At 34.6% G+C, this 12,349-nt stretch overlaps 2 protein-coding genes across 2 annotated transcripts; one reads left to right on the top strand and one right to left on the bottom strand.

The window, feature by feature from the left end:
* The first annotated feature begins 1,891 nt into the window (after nt 1-1,891).
* LOC131643453 (uncharacterized) lies at nt 1,892-3,236 on the top strand. The gene is made up of 2 exons (XM_058913668.1): nt 1,892-2,731; nt 3,076-3,236. Exons 1-2 carry the CDS (start codon nt 1,974-1,976, stop codon nt 3,101-3,103), a joined length of 786 nt encoding a protein of 261 aa, XP_058769651.1. The 5' UTR covers nt 1,892-1,973; the 3' UTR covers nt 3,104-3,236.
* A 384-nt stretch (nt 3,237-3,620) lies between these two features.
* On the bottom strand, nt 3,621-7,122 carry LOC131643452 (putative leucine-rich repeat receptor-like serine/threonine-protein kinase At2g14440). Its single transcript, XM_058913667.1, has 8 exons — nt 6,185-7,122; nt 4,912-5,363; nt 4,680-4,815; nt 4,530-4,601; nt 4,373-4,441; nt 4,200-4,271; nt 4,022-4,093; nt 3,621-3,937 (listed from the first exon to the last, which is right to left on the bottom strand). The coding sequence occupies exons 1-8, from the start codon at nt 6,802-6,804 to the stop codon at nt 3,898-3,900; spliced, it is 1,533 nt and encodes a 510-aa protein (XP_058769650.1). The 5' UTR covers nt 6,805-7,122; the 3' UTR covers nt 3,621-3,897.
* Between the last annotated feature and the right edge of the window lie 5,227 nt (nt 7,123-12,349).

Raw genomic sequence — 12,349 nt, 5'->3', positions numbered from 1 at the left:
CTGTCAGAAATTAATTAAAAGCCTCACCAAATCTTAATCAAAGCTTTTCCAAGAGCATCAACATGAGATGATTCACACAACTTGGTTTTTCTTTGTTTAGGACAAATTACTCATCTATAAATACAAAATATAACATTATGAACCAGCTGTGGCCAACTTTTTTTGAGGATGTTTTGGTCATTTTCATGAATATTTGTTCAATCTTTAACCTCAGTTGTCACATGGTTAGAAATTATGGTCAGGTGGCCACATGGTTTGGACTTCTCCATGTTATATCCCTGCATGCAGGGGGGGTCAAATTAACAATCTTATTCCTGTCTTTCTTTGACTAAGCAAGTTTAGGTTTAATAAATAAACAGAATCTTTAAGCTTATTTGTTTATTAAGGTTTCATATAACGTAATCTCCATATCTTTTGTTATGTGTGCACTTATTTAATGCACAGACCATAGTATACTTTTTAAGATATCTAAAAATACAAATAAGCCATAACTCAGCAGATAAATGTTAATATTGTTATGTTGAATACTTCGCAGTTCTTAAGTTGAATACTTCGCAGTTGTGTGTGAGTTTCTGATAGCTATTATTATCTATATTTTAATGTTGAGAGAATTCAATTTTTGTAGTTATATTTTTAACCAAACAAATTTATTTAGATATTTCAATCTTTTAAGTTTTAGAACTTTCTTTAACTCCACCTATCTCTCTCTGATTTAACTATTCTTACTTTCAAGTGACATTGACAATAGTACTATACTAAATCTAAGAGCATGTGAGTACATAAATACTTAGTCTGGTGCAAGGCCATTGTAGTAACCTTACACCCAAAGACGATATAGCTGGAGTCACTTGAACAAAGTCAAGTAACTTTATATTTTAATCTTGACTATTTTCTATGACTAAGAAAAATTTAAAGCCAGGAGGGAGTCTCACATCAAATCAGATGGGATATGATCTCAAAATATGTTTTAAGTAATCAAAAACTTCACCTAATAAATCGGTTTTATAAGATTTTGTTTTCCTCAATTCAAAATTTGGTATCAAAGTCTATTGATTCGTTTGGTCACTTATACTAGGTTTTAGTTAGTACAACTATCATTTATATCCACGCACAACTCCAATTGTGTTGGCATAAGGGAGTGTATTAAAGAATCTCACATCGAATCCAATGAGATATGAAATAAGTTTATAAGTAGAAGTAAATATCACCATACAATCCGATTTTATAAGTTTGAATTAGACTCAATCCAAGTATAGTATTCATGTACATTGTACATCAACTACTTGTGTATGATTTATTTTTGTTCCGGATCGAAACCAGAACTATACTTGGACTATAGTGTTGGACTTTTGATGTGGTGTTGCAAGTCTCCAATGTTGGGATCACGAAAGGTGTAACTGTAACGTTAGCACTCCAACTTCCAAGTCAATTAATGAGTCCAAAAAAGAATAGAGTGAGTATGGAAAGTATGAATGTACCTTATGCATTGCGCATGTAAATGTATTAATTCTTGGATCGAGCTGGTTGTTGGACCTTCTTTAAAATACTAAATGGGTCTCGCCTTATTGGATTTTTGGATTTTTGGCTGGCAAAAATAAAAAATTCATCACATTTGTATGAGAGTGCATAATAGTAAGCATGGATACACATGTATTTAAGAGTCTAAATTTTCTTGAAAAGAAAATGGCTAATGAAAAGCTTTGTCTTTTACTTCCCAAGGCATCCATGTGCTGTCCCTATATTCTAAACAGAACCATAAGTCACCTGTTTCAAATTAACCAGACCATTTCATTTTTATAATCACATAGTTCTTAAAGTTAAAAAAGAAAGTAACAAAACAATAATTAAATATACATTTTAAAAATAAAAATAAAAACTCTCTTCTCCTTTTATAAATCATCACAATTCTCATGCATATAATAGAACCTCTCAATCTCCTCTCATCTCATCTCTAGTACTGTCAAAACATTAACATGGTCTCTCTTGAACCTGAACCTGTTCAAGTTAACCTCAGATCTAGTGATGCACCTTCAAGTCCTAGAATATCTTTCTCAGCAGAGTTTCTAGATGATAACAACTTCATCACTATAAGTCCAAATCCTCTCTACAAAGAAAAAGACCAAGAACATGAAAAAACAAAGAACACAGATCAGTTTGAGTTTCTGTCAAACAACAGTATGACCAACAACAACAAAGTTCTATCAGCTGATGAACTTTTCTTTGAAGGCAAAATCCTTCCCTTTTGGCAGATGCAACATCTAGAGAAGCTCAACAAGATCAACCTGAAAGCGAAAGACGTAGAAGTAGAGATAGAAGGAGTAGTAGAAGAAGGAGAACATGAAGAGGAAGTGATTGAAGTTGTAGTGAACAACAAAGAAGACAATAGTAGAGTAAATTGGTTTGTAGATGATGATCCATCACCTAGGCCACCAAAGTGCACTGTTCTATGGAAAGAGTTATTAAGGTTGAAGAAACAAAGAGCTTCTTCTTTATCGCCTTCGTCGTCTTCATCGTCGTCTTCTTCAAACGCTAGCTCGCTCGGGGACGCGGCTGCTAAAGAAGGTTCGAGAAACAAAGAGAATCAACATGTGAAGAGGATAAAGAAAGGGTTGGAGAGAACAAGATCAGCTACTATTAGAATTAGACCAATGGTTAATGTTCCAATTTGTACACAAATGAAGAACACTGCTTTGCCTCCACTATTTCCACTTAAGAAAGGCAAATTAGAGAGGTAATAAACTTCAAAGTTCAATGATTATTCAATGATTATGCAGTTCAAGTTTGATCCTCAGGGTTTTGAAATAAGTTTGTTAATTTTTTGCTTATTTGTTTTATTACTTTTGTTTCAACAAACTATGTTAATGTTGGCTTGGTGTAGAATAGGTGTTAATTTTTGTAACAAAAAAGAAAAGAAAAGAGAATAGGTGTTAATTTGAATGGATCTGAGAAATTATTAGAATGTAAATTTTCTGACTAGTATAATCATTGGATTATGCATGCATTGCATTGGAATTGGCATCACTAGATTCCAATAACATTTTTCTGCTAAGGAGAAATTTCACATGATGAATGCAGAGTTTCTCAGCATGTGAGTCCCACATGATGATGGGTATCTATCAGCCACAAACATTTCATCAGAGAATGCTAAATCAATTATAACAAGTGGTAAGATCTTTTTGAAAAACTGATATTTTAAAGCCAAACCAAACGGTACGTAAATTTCGTTTACAGTACAGTTATTTGAATGGCCATAGCGCAATTTTGTCACAGTTTGAGTAATTTAAAGTTGTTGAGCTGTGATCTGGAGATTTCGCTGGTTCGATTTTTAAAACACTGATGGTACAAACAATTTTGGCATGCCTAGCCCCGACTAAATTAGAACCTACCTTTATATGGCACAAAGAGTTTGTTTTAGAGATGGGTCAGGATATAATCTAGGTGTGTTCAGATACATGGCCTTAAGTTTAAATTCTAATCATTGAGATGTGACTTGTAAGGAATATGTTTTTTGAAGGAATATTTTTGTCTATAACTTTAAATGACTTATCTTTAATCACAATGGGAAAAGTGATAATCTATAAAGACATGTTTATGTTTGTAAAACAGCATAAATTTTTTCAATAAAACAATAAATAATGACTATACAATGATATGTAACGATACAAATTCGAAGAACATTACAATTTTCAAGGAACTGAGAACCAAAGTTGAACGAATCGTTTCCGCCAATATGAAAGTATATACTCCAAGCCAAAACAATAAATCTGTATGCTCTCCCGCGAGAGAAGGTTGTATTGAACTTCGATCTTCGGTTTAAAGTTGAAAATGAAGAATTTTCACCAAATCCAGAATAATCTAAGGGCGAAAGAATCTTGACGAAAGGAAAGTCTTTTTATCTCAAGGTGCTGGAGGTGACAAGAAATTATTTCCAGAAGTTCTGTTGATAAATATATGCAGATATCAGAAAACTAACAATTGTAGAACGTGAGATGACAACATTTAAAAAGGTTTACTTATTTACCTGACGATCAATCCCGGTTTTCCAATGAGGTTTGCTGGAACTTGACCAGTTAAATTGTTGCTTTGTAAAAATCTGCGTACAGCAAATTACAGCGAATCAATTACCAAAAAATGGAATTGAGATATAATAGTAAGGGAAAAGCAAGTTGGTTGTAATATCGGGTAGAAGTAGAACTTACACTTCTTTTAAGCTTCCGATGTTCCCTAGGGACGAGGGAATCTCTCCACTGAATTGATTGTCTTCCAGGTGCCTTAAAACACAATAACAATATTCAAATACCGAACTCTATGAATATATTGAAGTTATCTCCGATTTCAGACACTTGAATTTATGCTAAGAAGATAAACTTACAGTGTCTCCAACTTCGTTAGTGAACGGAGGTTAGGAATCTGTCCGGATAAACTGTTATTTCCAAGCCAGCTGCAACAAGGAAATAAATGGTTTCCGGATCAAACTAAAATAAAATATTACATTTCATGAACTGATACATTTAAACCCGAGAACCTACATGTTGGTCAAAGCTGTCATATTGGCAACGAAAGGCGATAAAGATCCTGAAAGATCCATACTCGTCAAATTTCTGAAAATAACAAGAAACCATGAGTAAGCCATTCATTTACACAGAATAATACTAATAACAACTCAAATCTGAGCTTACAAAGTCACTACGCGGATATTGGATCCTTCCGAGCATGTGATACCAGTCCATGAATATTGTCGAGGCATACAAGGATCACCACTCCAATCAAGTGGAGGATTTCGAAGACTCTTTTTGACCCTTTCCAGAGCAATAACTGTCGATAGAAAGTACACATTTTCAAAACCTTTTATGTTCACGATTAACATACAAGCACGCGAAAAAAAAAGAAAAATGAAATCAAAAGCTATACCATCGCGAGTAGAAGTTCTTCCTCCAAGAGACAAGACATTAAAAATTTCACCGGCATTAATTAGGGGCCCCAAAGATGAACTAGCTGAAGGAGTTAAAGTTATTGTTGTAGGACCAGAAAGAGGCCATTGGTTGGCAAAGACAACAACACCGGATGGGATCGCATTCAAATCATGGTAATAATGTACACCATTTACACTTATGTTAAAAATTCTTGATCCAGCAGTGTTGTCAGCAAAGTATAGAGCAATGTAGTATTTGGAGCTTGGAAGTGATGCTGTAGGCCATCTCAGTTCCAAGGACTCTAATTGATCCGATCCTAGATGTGTTTCGAATACCTTTGAAGGTGGAAGATTCCAAAAGCCAGAAACAGAAACATTGCCAGTGTTTGCTTTGGTTGAATTACTCTGCCCAAATGGCTGCCAAATACGGTCGAATTGATCATCAGGATACCTAATAACAACAAAAAAAATCACAAAACCGAAATTACATATGACTTAAAAAATTGAACAAGCATGAAATGAATTTGTTAAAAAAGAAAATAAAACTATGTAAATCCAATACAACTTCAACATTTAACATTAAGTTTATGTTATGAAAGTAATCAATCCACATAAACTTCTTCAAGTATCTCATATGATGTAACCTATGACATGGTCATTCACAATAGTCTCTATCTCTTCTAAAGGTTCCTATTCTAAAAAGCTTATAAAAATAAGTTGAAAACAGCTTAGAAAAAGTCATAAGCTATTCCAAACAGTCTTGAAAATGGTAGATAAATTCAAATTAGCCAACTCATACTAACCCTTAGTCACATCTAAAGATTTTATCATTGAAAACTTGTAGAAATAAGTTAAAAACACCTTGTGGAAGTGTCATAACCTATTCCAAACAGATCATTTTGAAATCTCTTCAATTTTAGAGACTAAAATACTCTACCATGGAGGAGAATTTCAGGGTCAAACCCTCAAAAAGAATAATAGCATAGTCAAGGTTTTAAAAAACGGTCTGCTGCCATAAAAATGGTTGCGACAAAACGATATTCGGAAGATGCCGATACCGATAACATTATTCACCATTTTTTAGATAAAAAACAAATTATGGCTAATTCAAACTCTGATGACCGAGGACTGCAATCAGCACCAACTGATATTGCAAAAGTCTTTACGCGAGCGCGGCCTTTATTTAAAACCTTAAGCATAGGTTACCAAAAACTAGAGAGAAAAGTTAGCAGACAAATACATTAATAACCAAATGATAATGATCTCACCAACCTAATAGGTGCACCGGAGTAACCAAAGCTGTGTCTACCAACCAAACCAATAGCAAAATTCTTGAAATCAGTAGTATTATAAAGTGATTCCCCAAGAATCAAAAACTCCAAAGCAGATACAAACGGATCAGAGTCCGTATAACTATTAGCCCCAATACAAAAAGTCAAAAACTTTCCCTTAGCTAAGAAAACCCCTTCATAAAAAGTTGAATTTCCATTAACATAATCCTCCGTAGTATTAACCACGGTCCACAGAGTCCCGTCAACGATCTGATCAAACACAGGCGGCGAAGGGTGATCAGGACCGTTGACTCCTCCGTAGAAAAAAGTACTCCGAATCAGATACTTTGCGCCGCGATACACCGGAATATTGTAGCAGTGTTTTTTGACTTGGAGAGGGAAAGAACGAAGCGTTTTGAGAGATGGAATTAGAACTGAGGAGGTTATGTTTCTCGGTGTGCCTGATGAGATGAAGGTTGAATCGGGAAGCCATGAATGGTTGTTGATGATGGTTTTTGATGAAGAACCGCAGTTGATGAGGAAGCCTTTGAGAGGGGGGGTTTGGGAAAAAGAGGGGGTGAGAAAAGGGGAGAAGAGAAGGAGGAAGAAGAAGAGGGACATGGTTGGGAATATTGAATTTGAGGAGAATGAGGTTGTTATGAAAAAATTTGAAGGTTGTTGTTAGGAGAAGGAGTGGGAGGGAAGAAAAGAAAAGAATAAGGGTGACGCGGGAAACTGTGGTGAGAATCAAAGACGGCTTCACGGGACAGGACAGAACAACGTAGGACTCGCTGTTTGTTTGATTCGTTCTATGTTTTGTGACCGTTGGGTTGAAGTTGAAGGGTGATGGACGGACGGCACTTTATTTTAGTGGGACGGGCGAAGACTCATTCACTTTGACTTTGTTAATTTGATTTAGTTGGCAGCTACTATGTCTATTGTCTACTCTGTTTCTATTTTTTATTGTCATTTGTGGGTTACTAGTATCTTTTAGCAAAGGAGTAGTTTAGCTACACTTTTCTCGCACTTACGCATTCAGAAAACTTGCTTTATTGTTACGTTGTCTTAAACAATGGTCAATAGCTAATAGTTCCTCTAAGAATCGGTTGTTTTGTTCAGCGTTTAGATATCACTTATACTTTTCCGTGTGATAATGGTTGTTGAAATTGCTTATTTCAGAGGATTATGGGTGCTCGCGGTGCGGTTTGGGCGGTTTTGATGAAAAAAATCATCCGAACTGCAAGAGAAAAAATAGTGCGGTTTGGTTCGGTTGGCTTTTAAAAAAAATCCGAACCAAACCAAATCAAACTAATACGGTTTGGTTCGGTTCGGTTGGTTCGGTTTTTTACAAATATTTTATTGAGCCATACATACACATATAGATAAAAACATAATTTTGTATTTATACATTCATACACTATCAAATAACAACAAAACTCGTCATATTTTAACAACAATTTTCATTTAATATGTAAAAATTAAATTAGACAAAAGTGGAATATTAAACATAAAATAAAAATTATTATAACGAAACAAAAAAGTAGAAGAGACGAAAGATTAGTGAAAGTAAAAAAGAAAAAAAAGTGTTGAGAGATTAGAGAAGAATATATGCGATAAAAACGAAACTGAAATACGGAACATTTACATAAAAATGAGAAGGTGAAAAAGAAAGAATATAAGAGAGTAGAGATTATAGAAGAAGAGGGAAGATGTATGTGGCAAAGAAGGTGTGATAATGTTATTAGAGATTTTAGAAGATCGGGACTGAAATTATATGTGTAAGGATGAGAAAATTGTTCGTAATCATAATGCTAATGTATAATAAGTTTAAGTTTGAGTTGGATGTGAGTTAGTAAAATTTAGGTTGTAACATAGTGCGGTTTGATTCAGTTTGGTTCGGTTTACAAAATACAAACCGCAAACCGAACCGAACCGTGCGGTTTTGTAAAAATTGACCCAAACTAATCAGAACCAAATGCTGTTTTTTGCGGTTTCAGTTTGGTTTGGTTTGGTTTGCGGTTTTCTATTGGGTTGGTTTGGTTTGGTTTGCGATTTTCTATTGGGTTGGTTTGATTTTGATCACCTCTACAGAGGATGACATTTGTTGTGGTTAGCCGTTAGAGACTAAACTCTCTAATAATTATTCTCGCTTTCAAATATTCTTCCACGATGTATTGACACCTAAAAACTAAAAGGCTAAATTGTGTTAGCATATTAATAAATGACTTTTATTATCTCTTACATTTATCCGGGCCAGCCTTACCGGTTTAAAGGCTAAAGTAAATTTAAAAATGAGACATTTAAAAATTAAAATGTATTTTTGAATAATAATTTTGTGGTTACTAAGAGTTGAACTAAAAGATCAAAAAGGCCTAAATTTAACCAACTCAACTACAATTATATATATGAGACTAATGTGTTATTATATATTTTTTATAGACAATTTCTTTGTGGGCCCCCAAACTTTTTGAAAACCTGTGGCAAAATCCCCCAAATGCTCCTATATTTCGAACATGCATCTCCGAAGTAAAAAATTAGGGTGATTTCGGAAGTGCATCTCCGAAAACACATTTTTTTTACTTAAAAAAATTAATTTCGGATATGCATCTCCGAAAACAATATTTCGGAGATACATTTCCGAAATATCACACGTTTTGCTGTTTAAACAAAACAGTCTTCCCCCATTTTCAGTTTACCCTAAACTTCAAATTTTCAAAATTTCTCAACCAATCGCAGAAACACACTACAGAGGCTACTTCAAGACAGCATCAAATTGCTCTCCAACATTCAAATACTACTTCTAAAACACCACCAACATCACTTCAAATCTGTAAGTTCTCACAACTTTAAATCTAGAATTGAAATTAATATTAGGGGTGTTAGAAATTAGTAAAATGTAGTATATTTAAGTTATTATATGTCATTGAGTATGGTTAGATAGGAAAATTTTGATTTTGAAGCACTTCGGGCAAGATGTGGAGGTTCTGCAAAAATGGGGTACGCATGGGGGTTTCGGAAGTGCATTTCTGAAAACACCTCCTTGACCAGTTTCCGAAATGCACTTCCGAAATGCACCCATAAATGTTTTTTTTTTATTTTCTTGATTGTTTCGCATTCTAATGGATTTCAATTTTTTCAAGAAAATGGCAGGCAACCCCACACGACTTAGACAGGGCAAAGAGACCCAGACAACGTCGGCTAGACGTGAGCGGACGACATAGTTGGCATCAACACAGGGACGGGGTAGAGTACGAGTACCCGTCCAGATGGATGAGGCCGGTTCCTCATCTGAATCGAGGAGTCGGCTGGCTCGGGTGTCTTCTTCCCATCAGGTGGAGGTACGGGAGGATGAGGAGGAGGTGAGATACGAGGAGGATGAGGAGATACCTGATGCTGACCCTCCGCACGAGGAGGAGGAGGAGGGGGATGGCTTCCCGGGAGGTCCTAGGGACACTTCCTTGCTGATTTCCTACCACGACTACGTCACTCGACGTGTCTGGGAAGGAGAGATATTTTTTTAATTTAACCGACTCTATAATTTAATCATTTTTTATTTAATTTTTTATTCCACTTTGTCTTAACGAACTAACTAACAATCTCTTTTGTTTTTGTTGTAATAGGAAAGGTCGACGATAAAATCCATTAACCACACACGAAAGATTTTTGATCTATTTAAACCAGAGGCCCAGTGGTTTAATGATGTGGTAACTGCTTCCAGACTCGGCGGGTTATGCATGACCGACTATACGACTATCAACCCGTCTGATTCCACTGGTGTCTTACCATTAGTTAGTTCAATTGATCCAGAAGGAGTAATAGTGATATCTACAATCAGAACGTGGGCAACCTTATTTAAAGTTAAGAAAAATTCCATCTTAGCTTGCCAACATTTGAAGTGAGAACCCTCAAACTTAAATGGTTTGTCAGACACATTAGCGGCCGCGATAGTTCCGATAATTTCTTAAGTAGACATGGCCGTTAATACAAACGTCTTAACAATTGTTGTTTTTTTCGTATTTTGAAAAGATTGTCACGGAGGAAGTTATCGGCTGAGTCGTGGAACAATACACTTTCTTTAAGATGTTTTCGCGCTACTGCCAAAATTATGCAAATCAACTCTTAATAACCATGACACTTCCAGGATAAAACAACTCGTTCAAAGGTTACGATTATCCCCTGCACTGTGATGAATCGTTCAAAGAAATACACCTTCTGATAGTGTTTAAACCACTCGTAGTATCTGAAATAATTTCAGTCGTTGATGGCGCACAAGGTCACTCGAAAAATAAAGAAGCAATAATTTGTTTTAAGACGAAGAGAATAGAGAGGGAGAAGAGAAGTTCCAAAAGTTTATAAATCTGACGTGACTTTTCAATAAAATTAAGAATCATATTAATATTAATTAGGCTTAATTACACTTTTGGTCCCCCTATTTTTCGGTTTTTTGGAGTATTAGTCCCTCCATTTTAAAAGCCAGGTTTTTAGTCCCTAAACTTTGTTTCACTTGAGATTTTCAAGGTTCCCCTCCACTTGGTTGCTTCATTAATGACGTGGCATACACAATATACTGCCAGGTCACATTTTTTTCATTTTTTCCTACAATCTATTTTTTAATTATGGATAATTTTTTTGTTTATTTAAAAAACATTTATTTGTTTTATTGTTTAATTTTCCATTAATTAAACCCTTCAAACTCATTCATCCATTCATCTTCTTCACCAAATCTTGTTTCAACTCACCGATCTACAATTTACAAACACAACAAAAACCTACAATTTACAAACACAACCTCATACCACCGGAAACCTGCAATTCTACTTCAACATCGAGCTCGATTTATTCACGTTTTCGTTTCCACAACACATCACCACACCTCACCATTGTTCATATTTATCCAATGCATCCCTTCACTATTCACAATCTTCTTCAACCTAACACTGATTCACAACAAATAAACACCTTCAGCTTACTCAAACCGATTCCATGATTTCTCACCATCACCTTCTTTCAGCCTTCAACATACACAATCAACAAACACAATTCCCTGCATCAATCGAATCGTAACATCATATTTCACCCTCGCAACAACTTCGCTCTCTGCTTCATAATAAATTCAACAATCTACAACACAACAACATCACGGTTTCAACAAACACAATAGTGGAATCGAAATCGCAAAGAAGTCAAATCTGAAAAACAGTGTTGAATCGGAGATGGAGCAGAGAAATTGAGAGAGGAAACGAGATGAGGAATGGAGATGAGAATGAAAGAGAATATGAGAAGGCTCGCCGGAGAGAGACGAGAAAAGCTCGCCAGAGATGGAGAAGGAAGTTGCGCCGTTAGAATACTAGAAGGAGAAGAAGAATGTGCAACAACTCCAAACCCTATTTTATTTAATTTCCCAATTTCTATTTTAATTAATCGGAAATTAAACAATAAAACAAATAAATATTTTTTAAATAAACAAAAAAAATTATCCATAATTAGAAAATAGATTTAAAAAAAATGGAAAAAATGTGACCTGACAGTGTATTGTGTATGCCACGTCATTAATGAAGCAGCCAAGTGGAGGGGGACCTTGAAAATCCCAAGTGGAACAAAGTTTAGGGACTAAAATCCTGACTTTTAAAATGGAGGGACTAATACTTCAAAAAGTCGAAAACAAGGGGACCAAAAGTGTAATTAAACCTATTAATAATATGTAAATGATACAATCGAAGAGAAAATAGTGGGAAAATGGCAAGAAGATAGTGGAAGGAAGTTAGTTAGTCAAAATTAAATTTTTTTGATGAATAACTAATTATTAATTAATAATCAATTAATATTAATAATTAATTCTACTAAAATTAACTCCCATCAAAATAGAATAACCTTTCAATTCATTTTCAACATTATTTAAAGATTTTTATTAAGATTTCAAAAAAGTTAAAATAAAATATTTCAATGACATCTGCATATTAAAAATATTTTAGCGGAGTTTTCCGATAAATATTACTCACCAAATTCAAAAAGATTGAAAATGAAGGTGATAAAAAGAAAAAAAAATGAAATTATGAAATGAGTAAGGTGACAATTTTTAAATTGTGTAGTAGTCAATTTTTCTCTATTGGTTGAAATGTGTTTGGTACTTAGATTTAATAAATTTCGATTTGATTAAATAAAAAAA

This window comes from Vicia villosa, linkage group LG1 (genome assembly GCF_029867415.1).
Source record: "Vicia villosa cultivar HV-30 ecotype Madison, WI linkage group LG1, Vvil1.0, whole genome shotgun sequence".
NCBI lineage: Eukaryota > Viridiplantae > Streptophyta > Magnoliopsida > Fabales > Fabaceae > Vicia > Vicia villosa.
Note: the sequence above shows the minus strand (reverse complement) of the source record. Positions and strands in the feature narration are given on the sequence as shown.

Excerpts from the sequence above, each read along its gene's own strand:
- LOC131643453 (XM_058913668.1), top strand. The coding sequence starts at position 1,974 with ATGGTCTCTCTTGAACCTGAACCTGTTCAAGTTAACCTCAGATCTAGT. Across the intron at positions 2,732-3,075 it reads AAGAAAGGCAAATTAGAGAG|AGTTTCTCAGCATGTGAGTC; the intron begins GTAATAAACTTC and ends TGATGAATGCAG.
- LOC131643452 (XM_058913667.1), bottom strand. The coding sequence starts at position 6,804 with ATGTCCCTCTTCTTCTTCCTCCTTCTCTTCTCCCCTTTTCTCACCCCC. Across the intron at positions 4,602-4,679 it reads AATATCCGCGTAGTGACTTT|AAATTTGACGAGTATGGATC; the intron begins GTAAGCTCAGAT and ends TGTTATTTTCAG. Across the intron at positions 3,938-4,021 it reads AAACCGGGATTGATCGTCAG|AACTTCTGGAAATAATTTCT; the intron begins GTAAATAAGTAA and ends ATTTATCAACAG.